Source organism: Gavia stellata, chromosome 29, assembly GCF_030936135.1.
Source record: "Gavia stellata isolate bGavSte3 chromosome 29, bGavSte3.hap2, whole genome shotgun sequence".
Taxonomy (NCBI): Eukaryota; Metazoa; Chordata; class Aves; order Gaviiformes; family Gaviidae; genus Gavia; species Gavia stellata.
The window spans coordinates 1,729,715-1,747,169 of NC_082622.1; the positions used below are offsets into that span (position 1 = coordinate 1,729,715).

The 17,455-nt window shown below is 39.6% G+C and overlaps 1 protein-coding gene across 1 annotated transcript in view; it reads right to left on the reverse strand.

Annotated features, from left to right (window-relative positions):
- Nucleotides 1-7,289, reverse strand: part of ZMYM4 (zinc finger MYM-type containing 4) — a 30,286-nt gene extending 22,997 nt beyond the window's left edge. The window contains exons 1-6 of the mRNA XM_059830686.1: nucleotides 7,260-7,289; nucleotides 6,321-6,851; nucleotides 4,698-4,765; nucleotides 3,935-4,105; nucleotides 1,066-1,144; nucleotides 379-631 (exon numbers count right to left, since the gene is read on the reverse strand). Of these exons, the coding sequence (XP_059686669.1) occupies nucleotides 379-631; nucleotides 1,066-1,144; nucleotides 3,935-4,105; nucleotides 4,698-4,765; nucleotides 6,321-6,828 (1,079 nt within the window). The 5' untranslated portion in view covers nucleotides 6,829-6,851; nucleotides 7,260-7,289. The remainder of the gene's footprint in view (nucleotides 1-378; nucleotides 632-1,065; nucleotides 1,145-3,934; nucleotides 4,106-4,697; nucleotides 4,766-6,320; nucleotides 6,852-7,259) is intronic.
- Between the last annotated feature and the right edge of the window lie 10,166 nt (nucleotides 7,290-17,455).

Below are 17,455 nucleotides of genomic sequence, written 5' to 3' on the forward strand. Positions count from 1 at the left end.
AAGAAATAATACATAAAATATTTTTTGCAAGTGTAATCTTGTTAGTGGTTTTGATAGTGCAACGACATTTTAAAATGGTAGGAAAACGTAGTACCTTTTGAAATACAGTTTTTCATATTTGGCCCATTTAAACCAAAAAAAGACAAGATGCACACTTCACAACAGAGGCTTTTAATCTGTGTGTATGTAAAATCCAATTAACAAAATGGAACTGAAAACGGACAGACCAATTAACAGTAGCGGCCACAATTTTTTGAAGGGAAGCGTAACAGAAGCAGGCATTACAGAAACAGCGTGTTGCGTAAAAAAAGAATTGAAGCCTTTCATTATCTGCTTGAATATCAATTATTACTAGAACAAATTAAAACACTGTCCTACTTTGAGCAGCTTGAGCAGGTTTTCTTGGTAGAAGCTGGTGGGCGAGAAGCTGGAACAGTGTATCCAGTGAGGCACAGTGTGGAGCAGAAGAGCTGGGTAGAGCCTTTCCTCTGGTATGCAGTTTGCCCCTTCTGCAGGATTTTTTTACAGCCAGAACAGGAAACCCGAACAGCTGTGGTTGGAACTGAAGGAAGCATTTTACTCATGCCAGAGGATGCCACAGCAGGCTGGAAACCTGATGACAGCTGTGGAGCTAAAAAAAACCCAAAACACAGAGAAAACATAAAGTAACTGTTATGTATGTATTACACATAATTCACTTGTGTGCAGGGGGCAAGCGCAAAGCTTATGACTTAATTTTGGTTGTCAGGGTCTAAGGGAGAATTAAATAGCAGATGAACTCTCCATAACTACATGCCCTGTGCTGGTTTTATGCATAGCAGATTGTTTCAACTACTGTTAAGACCGAGAATGCACTTTTAACATCCCTTTCACATTCAATTTTCCTTTGCCTCAAAAATACAATTATTTTTCAATCTCTGAATTTCATTGTCTCTAAAACAAACTGGTTCTTTTTTCCTACTGGGGTCAGACATAGCAAACGAAATGCAGAATAAACTGCAAGACTATTTGCAAAGGTGATATATTTTACAGATTTAAATAAAGTTAGTCTTGCCTATTCCTTACCAAGAGGACTGCCACTGACTGAAAATACAGCACTGATTTTCAGCTCCCCTTCCTGAGTTTTTGGCTGTTGGCCGTACTCCTAAAACAAAGGGAAAGGAAAAGGAGAACAAATACACACATGTAATAACAGGTTACATGATTTCCATTCTTTCATAATGCTGTATTGAATCTTTAAGGTCCAGGAAGGCAAGAGAGAGTCTCCTAAGCCTGCTCCAAAGGCCAGGTTTACAGATGTTGCTGTATGAGCACCACACACAGAACTGCTCAGAGGTTCACAGCAAACTACAACCGAGGGTGTCGTGTAGAAACAGAAAAGCGCGGCCGCCTGGTGCATTCCCCTTGCCAGCTGTACTCCAAGACACCTCAGAATTCAGCCAGACAAAGCTTAAGAGAAACCTCTGCTTTCCTCTCATGCAAACTTTCCATTTGAAGTGCTTTGCATTCCTTGCCCCTACTCTGTGAAACAAGCTTTATCTTCACATTCATAGATGATAATAATGAAATAAGAGACTGGGACCTAGATGGTGAGAAACATTCTGTGCTTAGCCATGAGTTAAGTACCTTGGAGGAGCCTAAAGTGAAGCTTCACAGCATATCAAAGCCGGCACCACTAGAGTCAGACCATCACAGTCCCTGCTCAGGCTGGCGTCAGTGAGAGGGGAATAACCTCACACTTTCTACGGGATGAGAAAATCCCTACAGACAGTCGCTCGTGGAATAGCTGACATACTATAAATTACTAGCTTACTCCACAGCAGCTATTCATACTTAGACACCATGCTTCCTGCCCGTGCTCTCCCTAGAAATCTGAACCGTAAAGCAGCTTCTAACACTCTACAAGTAAATCTTAATAGGCTGAAAAGCATAATCTCTTGGAACTACAGAGATGATAAGATTTAACCTACTTATAGTCATTTGAGAGTAGTGAGGGCATGATGTCATGTTATGACTGAGCTAAATTCACAGTTGCTGTCTGGCTGCAAGGTAAGCCAATTCAAAATCACTAAGCAAAATTAAGCTCTGCCTTTTCAGTAGCAGTGGACTGCTCCCTCAGCTTAAGCTGTCTGCTAAAATCACTAACATGCACATAATATAGGCTAAAACTTAACACTTCTCTTACTCCTGTGGGACAATGACAAGTTTCTATACTAGGACAATCAAACTATTTCTCAACAGGTTTCCCAGGAGAACAGGCAATGGTATTCGTTTATTATGTGACCATCAGACAGAAACACTCAAGTCTCAAGTAAGAGAAGCTTTTAAGCTATGTACGGGTTTTAAAACACCACTTTTTTTTAATATTACAATTTAAAAACTAGTTATTTGCAGAAATACAGTTTTTTAAGCATTTTAACTGCAGTTTTATCCCTAGTCAATACTGGTAAGAGAAATGGGAGGCAAATCCTGACATCAACTGTGCATGATCAAGCATAGTTTCACAGCAGTAGAACAGTGTTGAAAGCCAAGAACCTTCAGCTCCAACCATCAGTTACAGCAAGAAAGACTCTTGTCTTTCAGGATGCATGAAAAAAACAAAAAACCCCACGTTAATTGCAATCTAAAGCAAAACAAAATGAACATTCATCAGTTCTCATACTTTTCCAGTATCAGGCAGAGTGGATAATTACAGGATTTTATTCCAGGAATTAATATTTTGATGAATACGATATTTGATATTTAAATTCTTCAAGTCTTCACTTTTACTTATTAATATGATCTTTGATAACCACAGACATCTTGCATTTCATTCCCCACAAATCCACACAGCAGATGCCATCTTGGGAGGACAAAAGAAAAGGCAGACTGAACTAATCTACACATGGTTTGACGTTATATATGCTTAAGGAAAAATAAAACCAAACAATTTCACGGACAATGAACAAATCAGAAGGGCAGTGAAATCTCAATAGTTTCAAGTACTTAGTTTACTTCTTTATTTTATTAAGCCAAGAGTATTATGGGAAAAGAAGAAAAAATGTTGGGAAGACAGGCCCAGAGAGAAGAGGAGGTATAGCAGGAGTACACAGAATGCTGCTAGAAAAACTAATGCCTGCACCAGACCACCAGCACTCTAGTGTCGATGCAAGTGGGATGAATCACCTTGGGAAGTTTTGCACACCTTTAACTGCATGTAAAGTTTGGCATGTAACCCAAATATTAGCAGTGAGGAGACAGGAATTGCAACACAGATCATTTCTCTGGCAAACCAGTGGCAAAGAGACCGGTTAGAGCTCAGCAATCCTGGCCCCAGCACCACTCAATCCATAGGTCAGACTCTCTCCATTTTCTAAGTACTGAACTTTTACCTTTATCGTCATAACAAATGTCAGCCTCAAATGAGAAAGTCACTTTGACACATGCTTAAATTGACTTCACTGACAAGTACGTACTTAAATATTTTGCTAAGGTAAGACCTCTAAGTGTTAATTTAAAACAAGAACAAACAATGAACCACTGTGCTCGCAAAGATAACCTTTAAGAGGGAAGTAGCAGGAATAGTACTGTTTCAACTACACATCTCTAACCGTGACTACTCACAAAATATTCAGTAAAACATGATTTACATTTATTTCCTAGTAAGACCAAGTTGAGATAAAGCGTCTATATTGCCACAGATTTAATAACGAAAGTTTTAGAGTACTTTGCTTTGTCTCTAACTGAAAGGCAAAACATTTTCAGCGACATGGTAACATGACATCAAAAAGTTGGGGGGTTGGGTTTCATGGTAGTATAAGAGGGAAAAATCCTTCTACTAATCTATGTTCTTCAAGTTAAATTTCGGTCAACAAACCAAATAAATTGCCGAATTTACGTCCAGCTTATGCGGTCAGTTGTCAGACCAAAATGAGAAATGCAATGGGAAACTTACCTCGGAATTATCAGGTTCATCTTTAATTTTGTCTAATAGTCCCTGCTGTGGGGCCATAGCTTTATCATATTCGTCATCCAAAGGCTCCTCCTTAATTCTAATATTTGGTGCAAAGGAATTCCCCAGCTCTTGTCCAATAGATTCCTTACTAGAAAATAGGTAGCTAGACTCCTGAAACAATAATATGAAAAAGAATTCACCCTCCTGCATCTGCCATTAGGAGTTGGGCTGCTGCCAAGGGGAGTTTCTGGTGCAGACCAAGAGAAATGGGTCCTGCCACTGGAAGGTGGGAGAAATGATGGGCAGCAGCTGCTGCCTCTACCTCCCTGCAGCACCCTCTGTCATCCCACCCCCAATCCTTTTCACTCCTCTGGACAAAGCAGAAGCCACCCAGCTTTCTAGGTTGGTTGTCAGTAGGGGCATTCGGTTGTTTGGGCAGTGTCTCCTGTTGATACAGCTGTTCCCTGTCTCATCTGGAAAAAAGGCAGCAGGTCAGATGGATGCTTCCAGGTCTAGCTTCGGCTCACCAGTCAGTCAGACCATGCTGAACATGGAAGTGGCTATCAAAAGAATCCTCAATCCAAAGACAGGGTCAGCAAAATTTTACAAAATCATATGCACTGTTTAAGTAGCAAAGATGTCTAAGAGTCAGAAGATCAGTTTTCTTGATACTCAAATTTACACTCAAATACAAAATACGTCTTTTGAATTATTCCAGTATATCGCTGCACTTGCAAAAGTGTTTGAAAGATCTATAGCTTACCCTGAAGTTAGTTTCTGGAGTTTGTGGCGCTAACTGCGTCCGTAATGTTTCTTCTACTTGATTATGAACTGAGGAAAACATATACATTAAATATAAATGAATACAGATTCCAACGCATTTCCTTCAAAACTATCTATAGTCTCATACTGATCCCCAACCCCATGATCTGACAGCACCTCAGAAGTATTAAACCACTCCCTTTCTCCTCCCTGCAAATAAGACGGTAATCCTTAAAGAGAATTGGCATTTTTTATTGTTCTATTGGGTCATTATTTTCCCATTCCAGCAAAATGGTTGTAAAATTCTGAGGCAAATTGTTAATTCAGAATTTTCTCTACCCCAGTGAGTTCTGAACTTCCATGTTTCGACATTTAAATCAGAACATATTTTTCAGAGCAACAACTTTCACCCTTTTCTTTGCTGTTCTGGTCTTTTGCCTCTTCCCCCCTTCTCAGGAAACAGTAGTTTATGCTTTTTTAGCGTGTATCTTTTTAAAAATACTGGATTTGCCTGGATACTGGATGCTGCCTATGAGCATTTACTACTGCTATTTCAATTACTAACTACTCTACCTGAGGCTGCACAGCTTTCAGCCACAATCTTATAACTGTAGGTATTTACAATTTTCTGAAATACGTCTTTTGCACAGAAATATTCTTCACTTAATTTCTACCTGAAGGTAAAAGTAAAGAGACATCTTTAACTCTTCTTTATTTTAAAAGCATCTGCATTGCTTCTCTATCATTTGTGCAACCTGGAGGCACTGATTTTAAGATGCTGTTACTAAACATACAAAGTTTAAATATCAGAATTGTAAGCTGTGAATCTGAACAAGTAGCCAGGAGGTTCTCACTTGTTGGCGAACCCTCTCTCCATAGTCTTCTGAATAAAATGAAATCGTGTGTTCCAGCTTAGTTATTCTTAACTCCTTCATTGTTCTACTGTAACTTTCAGAGCTTGGGAAGTCAAAACCAAGTGTGTGGGCAGCAAGACTACTGGTGACTGTCAGGCTCCCTCAAATGAGAAATGGATTACAGTTCTCTCCATGTTGGCTGGACAAAGTCCAAGACACAAGTATCTGAGGAAGAAGGAGAGTAGTCTCCCCGAAAAGCAGATCTCAAGTTACTCTCTGACTTCCTGCAGACAGGAATACATTTCTAGCAAGCCTTTCCGTGATGCTACTATCAAATGCATACTGCTTTAAATACATATACATTAAGGAAGAATTGATAACTTTGCTCAAAAAAATCTTTCCTGGCCATCAACTTAACCTAAACTTCATCATCTTTTCTTTTAAAGAATTCCAAGGTCTGTAAAAAACAATGAGAAAAAACAAAAGGAAGCTTGAATTGTCACCCAGCTTGGTTTAGTAAACCACAACAACAAAGGGTATGTTGAGGCTTTGAAACAAGCTGTGGAGGATGAGACACCCCCCCCAGTGCTGCCAGGCCCTTTTGCAAATCCATTGTATTTCAGGGTTCTTTAAAAAATGCTTCCCTACATACAGCTATGCATATTCTCTTCAACAAGATGATGTTTTTAATAACTAGCCCTATTGCTAATTTCTGTCTAGTTCTTTCTTCCTCTTTGCTGGGTAGCCAGGCCTACAATGTCAACAGTTACCTGCTTTGTCAAGAAAACTGCTTTTCAATCTAGAATCCATATCTTTAGGGATTTTTTCCAACCGTTTTTCACGTTCTTGAAAATGTCCTTCTCTATTCTTGTCCTTTGCTGAAAAAGTCTCTTTGCCATTATCTCTTGTTATGCTAAAATCTTTTCGAATTGATTTAAATACAGGGCCCTGCTCAAATGGTGAATTGAGATCCTTTTGGATTGCATTCTGAATCTGAATTTCTTTTTCACTGTCCAATTCATGTTCTGTAACTCTCTTGCCCTCTTCCAGATGGTCTTCATCATGAATCGCTGAAGAAAGAGTGTCTTTTGGATTGAAATTTTGATCGTCTTCGTTGTCACTCCCAACAACAGGTATGCCTGCAAGATCCCCAGAGTTCAGAAAATAATCATCATCATCATCATCCAGCAATGAGTTTTCAGATCCTGTTCGATTCTGTATTCCGTAAGATATGCTGTCGAGGGCAGGTGTTAAGTTGTGGTCAGTGTCCTCAGCCATTTCTGCATCCAGAATTTCACCACCTAGAGAGACAAAAAAACCCATGAGCAGTCAGAAAATTCACTAACTTCACGTGTAACAAAGGATGAGCGTAAGTGTCCTTTGCTAATCTGTCTGATGCTGCAATTCCTTCAATACTCTAAGCCTTCTTGGGCCAACATTACTGATAAAACACTGCTGACATAAGGAAAGGTCCTGTCCCACTCACCACACAGTGAAGCAGAAGCTGAACTGAGTAAAACTAACCAAAGAAAGAAAAAACATTAACTTCAATTCATCTCATTTGTAACACTTGTGGAGAAGGTAATGCAGGGAGGGAACGAATAGCAAGGGCTAGGAAAAGGGCAAGATAGTCTTTTTCAGTGGCAATGATACTTCTAATAAATGTTTTGTGAAACTATGGCCTTATATAAATAAATAAAAATACTTACATTTTTCTGTAATATCAAATACCGCATCAGATTTATCTTCAAACTGCAAAAAGGAAAGCACTATATCATTATCTTGGTCAGCTGCCATGTATTTTGCTAAAAAGTAGCCAATCAAAACCAAAACCAACAAGAAGGAGCACAATTCCTCCTCCTTCCTTTCTTGCCCCAAGCAAAGTTCTACAAATTAAGACTGTTACACTACTGAGAAGTCACATTTAGCCTAACAAGTTCAGAAGTACATAGAAAAAGCACACAATGAAAGTTTAGAATTAGTGTTGCTTCCCAGAGAAGGTGGAGGAGAGAGGGGAGGCAAGGGAACATCAAAATTTTCACTTCTACAGGAGTTACTTGTACCAGGTCAAGGATCACAGATTCTGCCCTCTTTGACGCTCTACGACCCTTCATTTCCTCTAAACATTATAAATGGAAAAATAGCAGCACATACAGCTTCCACTGACATGGGGTGCACAGATCCAAAGGTTTCACCTCTCTAACAGGGAATGTCCCCTTTCCAGGAATTTCCTAACAGTAACGAGACAATGAGCGTCAGTATGGGCGCAACCAAAGAAGAACCAGATGATGACTCTGAGTGCTGTACAAAACATCCAATTACATTAAACATTCTCTGATAGACGTTAGTTGATGGCATGCTTGAATGCTGTCTGAAGAAGTACGTGCACTCAGCATAATTAAAGTTTCCTTTAGAATGTCCAACTCATTAGCATCCTTCCTTTCTGCCTAAAAAATAACAGCAATTCATTTAAGTCATCTCTCCCTTCTCTACGTCTCCAGCTCTACGTTTTCTTTTCTGGTTGATCCTGCTCACACTTCAATTCTTAAGCCATCTTAAGGAAAGTAATGGGATTTGATAGCAAAGGGATGATCTCTAATTTCATTTAACTCAAGTCATTTAGTTGATAAATCCGATATTCCACAGGACTGTGATGGGAACTATCAGTTTAGCAGCAGCCGGCTCTGGGAAAGGATGACAACATATTGTCCCAGGGTTCATCTGATGGCAGAAAGTCTGTCAGTCTCTTTCCAGTACCACTTGCAGGTCTACAAAGACAAGTTAGCTCCTTCAGCTTGACACACATGGAATAGCGAGGACCTGTCCAGCATTGTGAATATCAAGACAATTTGATACTGCACCAAAACTTTCCAGCTTCTCTGAGCAGATAGTTGAGGCTGGAAAAGTGAAATACAGAACCAAAAGAAAAAAAATGTTACACTTCTCCACAAGGCTGATGCAAGTCTATTCATGGCAATTATCTAGAGGAAACAAGAGCAAGGAAATACCTTCTAGGAAGGTTTGCAAGACCTGAGTTCTGTTACTGCTATAATGATCCCAGGAGTGTCTCCAGAGACACAAGTTTAATGTTGATCTAGAAGTCCACTTGTAGTCAACTAAGTTTACGCTAGTGTAAAATTAATCCCCATAAATATTGGATATACTTAGTGCTAATATCAGATGCTGAAGACAAGGACAGCTGTGGTGTACTGTTTTTATAGAAGAACAGAAAAAGAAACTTGTTGCCATTTGATAATAATATCAGAGTATGAAGCCTTGGGAGGCAAAAACGATACCCTAGGTCCTTTTCTCTACGCTGACCTTCCTTGACCCTTTTCTTGCTTCCTGTTAGCCACGCTATTTCTTCTCCAAAAAAGTCTCAGACAATTTGCTGGTAGGGCAAGAGAAGTCTTCAGTTGAGATGAAGCATTAGATCATCCTTTCTTGAAGTAGGTTTGTATCAAAGTTGTTCTTTAGCTCTTTTGAGATCCAGAGTACTTGTGGGGAAGTATTCTAGGTTCTACCACAATCCTGGTTACCTTATACATCCAAACCCTAGGTATTCCTCCTCTGGTGATAACCAATCTTTTGGTAATAGGCAACAAAACCAGAAATGCTGTTATTAGGAAAAGAATACATTTTGGAGTCTGGACCTCTCTAACTGTTTCATCCAAAGAAATTACAACATGCAAGTCAGCACAAGGGGCCACCTGCAAGAGCACATCAGGGACTACCATAAATATTTTGGACAAGTTGGAAAACATTTACAATGTACCTGGAAGGAATCCAAGACACTTCCCAACCACAAGGTCATCCTAGGAAAAAAACACAACCTATTTTGTTTCTTTTCTCTTTCTTTTGTGAGGCTATCAAAATAAGAGATCAACTTGAATATTTTCTTCCTTTAAAAGGTTTTAGGGTACAGAGGAAGATCTGTGTCTGTGTTCAAAATCTTCCACTGGAAGTATTTATAAAGCAGGAACTTCAGCATCTGATAATACCAGCAGTCTTATCTAAGCCACCATCTAGTTTCTGATAGTGCACAGCATCAGAACTCCCACATGGTGTAAATCCAAAGAGAGGAAACTAGGGGAAGCATTTGTATGCTTGTGTGTGTGGATATATACATACCTACACACGCATAAATATATATATCTATCTATCTCTGTCCCCAATAAATTACTTATTCCCTAACAGTCTATAACTGGAGTATGCCCTGAAATGAGAGCTCATGTACTTTTTTCCTGAATTAGTGTGGGGTATTCTCTCAATTATATACACATCTACTCCCTTCCTGAATCCTATTACAATCTTGTTTAATGCCGTCTCAGGAGGAAATTCTGTATACCAATAGTTACATAAAAATATATCACCTTAATCAGTCATCTAAGTTGGCCTTCACTAGATTATGGTCTTGTATTACCCAGAAACATAAATAATAATGCCCAGCTTACTACTTCTATATTATTCTATTAGATTTCTGCAAGGCAATTCCCTCTCTCACCAGTCCTCATACCTCCTCCTTTGATTAGTCGTCATCACTCTTAACTCCCTTTATTTCTTCTGCTCAGATTTTTTAAGATTTAGTGATTAGTGGAACAAAAGTAGAGGCAAACATGAAACTGATTCATCAGGTGGCAGTTCCTATGGGTCATTTTCGACAGATCTAAGAAGAGGCACCTCAATATCCCAGATTAAGTCCTAGATAACTACAGAATAGAAAGCATCAGGAACAGAAAGTTTGCTGTTAAAATACTCTAGACTTCAACTCCTCAACACAGTCCTCAAAACACACTTACGGTTGTAAAACAAAACTCAAGAATATAATATTTTAAAGCAGCTTCATGCAATCACTTTGGCTAATATTTTGCCAGAGAATAACTTAATGATGCTTAGTGCTTTTAAGCAGTGAGCATTCCCTAAGAGTTTAAGACAGAACAGTTTAAGTTTGATATTAGCAAAACTAAATGTTGTAGGATATATCTTTCTTAGTCTCTGTCTCATTAACTAGCATTGCACACAAAGCAATGCTCTGCCTAATCAGGCTGTAATAAATAAATAAATTACTAAAGAATACAGAAATGGTGACAAAACAATTAGGTATTCCTGGAAGCAAAGTGTTTTGCTTTAAATTAACTAGTCTTTACATAGAGACAGTACCACTTTTATGAAAAAAAATATTCCACTATGTATGACGCTATTTTTTTATAATTGTGTGTTAGACTCTAGGGGAACAGTGTTACATCCTCAGCACTAACCTGTCTTTGCTTGGAGCAGGTGACAGAAGGACACTGTTTACACTTTAATAAAATGGGCTAATTTGAAATAACTAAAAACCTGTTCAATACTTCAACGGCATTCAAAGTTGCCATAGCATCCATAAATCAAAATTAATAGATTATTTTTGTGCAATATAAAGAGAAGCTGCCTACGGCCACAACCTTGTTTTGTATGCAAAATAGATAATTTCTTTAAAAAAATAAACAAAACAACATAACAACTTTACATACACAGGCACATATCTTTCTAGCAAGCCTTTTGAAGTTTGATCCTAGGTTTTACTGCATCCATAAGCAAACTGTGGAACAGAAGCAGATGTTAAGAAAACTGCAATTAAAAATAATCAGAGATGATTCTCAGTTTCTTGCCCACACCGTTTCCTTGTCCCTATATACACAGCATAACCCCCCACTTCAGAATTCATTAAACTGATAAGGAAGACACCGTTTTAAAAAAAAGAAAGTAATTTAAATGGTAATTGCTATTCTTGAACCAGGTGCGGTGAGCTCAGGAAGCATCCCCTGACCTTTTACACATGACATCCCTGGAAGGGATGCCAGGCAGCCAGCCAGCCGCGCTGCACCTCTGCTACGGGAAAACTCCGCAGCACGAGCGGAATTAAGCAGCGGGTCTCTCCCGGGGCTGCTTTCCACCGAAACACAGACAGACCTATCGATTCGTACCTTCGGAGCACCTAGGGAGGGAAGAGCAGAGGGTAACAAAGAGCCAGCCTGCTGCAGATACCTGCTACAGGAAAAGAACCGCTGCGGCAGGAAGAGAACCCGGCGGGGTCAGGCGAGCCATAGAGCTCGGCGGGCCGTGCTGGGCCTGCAGAGCCCCCTAGCCGCCCCGGCTCCGCACCGGACCTCGGCGCCGGACAGCCGCCGTCCCGGCCAACGCGTGGCCCGGGGCCCCGGGCAGCCCTGCGGATGCTGGTGGGGGGCCGCGCGCTGCTCTTCATGGCGAGAACGGGTTCAGAGCCGCATGAGGGGAGAGCAAGAGCGTGAGCTTGGCTGATGCGCGGTGTGTCCTTGAGGCTTCCCTGGCATCTGAGCCATGCCCAAGACTTCGAAAGATTATTTTTAATTTAGCCTAACGGTAATTAAATGGATACTATGACAGCTATTTTTAAAGGCAAATCCCAAGCAATCATCCATACATGTAAAAAGACAAAGGCAGGCATTTTTCAGTTTCTTGTGGCTCTCTATCTTCCTGGTTCTACCATGCATCTCACTTACTCATCCATCTTCAATTTTTAAGTTTCAGGAAAGAAGATTCAGGCACGTGCTGCTGCCATTTCGCTTGTGCATTTTTAGAATTCCAAATGATTCGCCAGAAATCACGGGGAGCAGTTCAGCAGGGAAGTGTATCGCCCCTTTCTATCCCCAGGTTCCTCTGACATTCCTGACTTTTCTGAATATTCACAGGCCAATTCCAAACAAAGCCCCTGGCGACCTTATGGTTTCCATATCCACCAAACAATTGCACACAAGCTGCACGCTGTTACCAACCTATATGGGGCCAAGCAGATGAGTGTCAAACACACAGAAAGTTACAGCGTGCCTTACTTTTTCTGAATGATCAGTGGTTTTAATCTATAACTACAAAAAACAGAGGGGGATCCGAGCCCTTCTCCCATCTGCCCACAAAACCACGGATTTGAGAAGGAAGCAGCTCCACACTGGAAGGCTTCACCTTGCAACGGTTTTTGCAAAGGCACCAGCGTTTCACGTGCTGATCCGAAGCCTGCTAGACGTGTGGGCTTTGCAAATTAATAAACACACACAGACCCAAAACACACTTCAATAAACAAACCAAGACATCCACAATAAAGGCTTTCTTTTGAAAACAAAGAACTTCTCCCCTCAAAACCTCACCCCTGGCTACGCACTGAACTTTCCTATTGCTGGTTAAGACACTACAAACAGCTGTTAACGCTGGGATTTTAGTTACACTAAATCTGTTAAGTGAGCTGAAATTAGGAAAATTCCTATTTCTCACAGCATGAGTCAGAAAAACTAAACTGAAGTTACATGGATGTAAAAATCACCAAAATCAAAGCAGGGTCCATATCACAACAATGTATGTTTCTGCTGTGATACTCAGCAAGCAATTATTCCAACCAAGTATTTCAGTTCAGTTACGTATTTTAGCATCCCACAAGAAAGACAGCATTTTCCAGATTACAAACATATACTTTTGGCCAAAGCTTTCAAAAGTATAGCTATTTAGAGATTATGTTCTGCAGAGCATGCAATCCCCTTAATTCCACTTAACTCAGAAGCTGAGTAGCTCATGAAGAGAGAGCCATCACCATGACTTTAAAAGTCCATATAATACAACTAAGAAGCAATGAGGGTAACAATCTGGGGTGGAGGATCAGCACTATAACTTTGGAAAGATCCCTCTACTCAATGTCTCCCCCAAGAGGATAACTAACCATGTTAGTAACTGCTTGCTACTAGTTATGCTACTAATAGGGGGAAAAAACCCCAACCCTCTAATCTCTAAAGAAAGTGAAACGTATAAAACCTAAGTCATCTGCTTTTCGTTATACTCTGTCCTCAAATAAGAAGCCTACAAGATGGCTTTGCACACAAATCAGGAAAATTTACAAATGTAGCACCTTCTGCTTGTTGATAAACACAGCAGGGATTATCAGCCCTCCTTCACAGAATGGTTTATATGTTAATAGGCCCACACTGGTGAATCATCTCATCTACCATTAGGTACTGCAAGTCTTTTCCCTTCTTGTAAGAGTTCGGTGCCAACAACAACAATTGGTGGTGAAAACTGGTGAGCCTGTATGTATATTCAGTTCTCCCTATTACAGTATTTCTGTCCTTAAAGAGAGAAAAGCAATCATGTGATCTACTTTATTCTTCAAAGTACCTTCCTAACTCAGGCTTCCTTTTTGCCTGTTCCACTTCTCTTGTACGTTCCCGTACGGATCTATGATTTTCTCCTCTCCTGCTCTTATAAAAACCGGTATTTCTCTGTTTCAGGTGGCTACAATTCCAGTCCCATTTGTAGTTGTTGTCCTGGTTGGCTTCCACTTTTTCTTTTCCTATGAAGAAGTAGTTCTTACAACAGGCAGCTTAGTTGGATGCTCCACCTTCTTTGCAAATACTGTTACAAGTATCCAAGGCTCTTCAGAATGAAATGCCTGACCACCTGTAAAAACAGGCAGAAAAACCACTAGTACTATGTGATCAGAGCTCTCAGCAAAGCTCCTGTGATTGCTTCATGGAGCGCTCGAGAACTGTCCCGTTACATGAACAAACAAGACTGTCTGCACAAAACGCCTGCAAGGACACGAACAACTATCACAGCATGACAATAAAAAACACTGACCCACATCCGTTTGATTCTTCTGCCTGCAAATAAGTGATGGAGGTGAAGCTTGACTTACATAGGCATCCTCCCTCCAATGAAACTTTCTTTAAACACATTCAACCAATCAATTTGGTTAAGTTTCTAGATAGCAGAAATTTTTGCCAAAACCCACAAAGAAGTGTAATTTTTTCATAGAGCACTCTAACAACTCCTACCAGGCAATACTAAACATGATAAAGACCTGTTAATAGTCTGCATTAACTAAACTAGGTATTTCATAAAAGCTTTCTTGAGCAAATAACACCATTTAATAAAGACAAAATCTTTCCACTTACTTTTTAGACTTTTAACAAATATCAAGATTCAAAAAACTACACAAATAAGTTATTAAAAAAATAATAAAAGAAAGCAAGTACTCCAAAATTTCTCCTGAGGGAATAACTCTGTACAGCTGTGCTAATTCTGTCCCAGGTTCCTCTCACCTGAATTTAGACAACTAAACATTGGTTTATTAGGCTAGTGATTCAGGTTTCCTCTCTTCCCAATGGAAATGAAGAGGTTCCTCCAGCAGCAGTTCATCCTGCCCTGGGACTGGGCAGATGATCTTTCAGAGATTCTCATCTCTTACACCAATGGCAGAAAGAGTCCAGAGAACCTGGGCGAAACTAGACAGATAACTATTTTGTGGCTACAGCTTATAGCGCAAAGATTGCAAACGGAAAACATTTATTTGTACACTCTTTTTTACAGTGCTAAGAAAGTAAAAACAAGAATCTCCTATCGCAACTATTTGTCCTGTACTTCTCACCTACAATGTGACACAGTCTGCAAAAACGGTTTCAGCACAGGCACAGCAGGCTGATGCACAAAGGCCACTTCGCGGTGTCTGTTGGTTCAGAAGCGTTCGGGATTCTTGCACCTTGCTTGTACCCTCCTGTGCCACCCTCCGGGGGAGTCTGTGCTTTCTGACCACCACCGTGGACAGCAAAAGTCTAAGACATAAAGATTGGGTCTTAAGTAACTGCGACTCCTGATGGCTCTCAGAACCAAGTACTTCGCTAACTCAGGACCAAGACTCAGATTTTTGATACTAAACTTCTTCAAGTTCATAGAAGACTTCAAGTATTTTTCTGAATCTGTACCAGCCATCACAAGGGAAAAGGACCAAATATAAAATTCAAGTTTTGGTTTTGCTACCAAAAATCTGATGTAATAAACTTTGGTTATAATAATATTGGTTATCATGAATTTTTTTAGTAAAAACTTCAAAGGTATTAGACACAACACACTTTAAAACTATCTAATGTATATGTAAGCCCTTTAGTACTTCAAGCTGCTTCTAAAATTAAACAGATACATCTAAAGCAGATAGCAAATACGGCAACCAAAATGAAATACCTTACCATCATTCTTCAATCAGTATTTACAGAAAGGACAGAATACAGCATGCAATTTTTGGATCAGTACCAGTTCAGTAAAGCAAAGCGACAGTCTTTTAAACTTTTTATTTCCCTTGATATTTCTGAGTAGCAATTCTAGAGAGCCAGAGTTAAAGGAAGAGTATGGTGATACAGGCAATCTACTCTAGGTCATGAGGTTAGCACCAAGCTGCAGCCTGCTCAACACTTAAATTGGTCTCCCTTTTCCTGATATGGTTCAAGAGCAGCTCATCATAGCAGATCTCAATCTCCCTCAAACTCAGCCATCATGTGGCTTTTGCTTCAGCTTGGTATGAGCTTCTAGAAATAAGGTAACTGCTCCTGGGATCAGCAACGTGCAAAGATTAGTTTATCACGGCTTCACACCTGCAGCACTCATGAAACACTCTGCTGGACCTTTCCAATAACAGAGTTCATTTTATCCTCAAGTTACCTTCCCAGGTTGACTCTTGCTCACTCTCTTTTTTATGTTTCCACTGGAAAACTAATTAAAAAAAACCAACCTTGCAGGTGTACTCTACCCATCTCCCTCTTTTGCCCCTGCGGAAACACTTTTTTCTCTATTAAAGGATGTAAAGAAGAACACAGGCTAAGATGATAGACACTGAGAGCCCACACGATTCTGCTAACATGCCCTTGATGAACTATTCTCTGCTGGAGAAGCCTTATTTTGAAGAGTTTAGATGATTGCAGAGAATAAGTGTTACGAGCAAAAGCAGGAGTGAGGTACAAGAGCACTGCTTTTATGCCGTTATGACACTTATAAAAGGGATGACGGAAATCATCTGAACAGAGTCAGTCATCGACAGAAAACCTCGAAGAAAATTCACTAGATAAAACTTGCTACAAGACTTGTTTAGGGAAAGGCCAATGTGAATTGGAGTGTCTGGAAGGAATGATGGGATACAACAGTCATTAAATGAGAAAAAAGTTGAGATAACCTCTTCAAGAACCTTGGGAGTGATTTCAGAATTAATTTCCACTATCCTAATCATGCAAGGGGCCTTGAAGTAGGCATAAAGAGCTTACTTAACTTTTCTGTATTTTATACAATGTGAAAAGTCCTAATGTAAAAGACTGATATCCATTATGCTTATTTTTAGAAGGTGAATTCAAAGATTATGACATCAAAGCATCCTTTGAGAGGTGCACAAGCCTTTGCAGATAAACGTTTTCGTAGTTATTTGTACCATTCAAGAGTAGTTCAGAAACAAAACTTTCTAAATGAGATTATCTCCTTCAATTTTTAATTAAAGCCATGCAAAATTAAAAATCTTTTGCCAACAGCTGTTTTACTGACGTAGACACCCAGGTGTTCACCTATTCACACCAAATTAAATTCCAAGAGCCCAAGTGTCAAGTTTCAGTAGTTAGCACTGTACTCCCCAAATTGTCCAGTCCAGTTCAACCGGTTGACAGAGTATTGTCGTAAATAAATGATCATTCTATTCAAAATACAAACTGTTCAAGACAGTGATGTTATATACAAATTAAAGTTGAAGTTCCACAAATATTTTGATAAACTAAATTAAAAACCATACAAGCAGACACCTTTCAGGTTCATCTTGATATAATTTAGTAAGTATGAAAAGTTAAATATGTTGATATATTTTCCTTAGAAAATACAACAGTTTTGATTCTGGGCAGAAATTAACCTTCTCTAAAACAACAATTTTGCCGTAAGAACTTTCCAGATACTACTAAAAATTAAAATTAGACAAACTTCTATGTCAGTCTTACACTGGCAAAAACTTTTGGGTTTAGTTTGTTGCTCATTATTGTGGATTGAGCTAAAAGATGGCAACTGCTTATCAATGGGTTTTGCAAAATGCCAGTTTCAGTGTATGCAC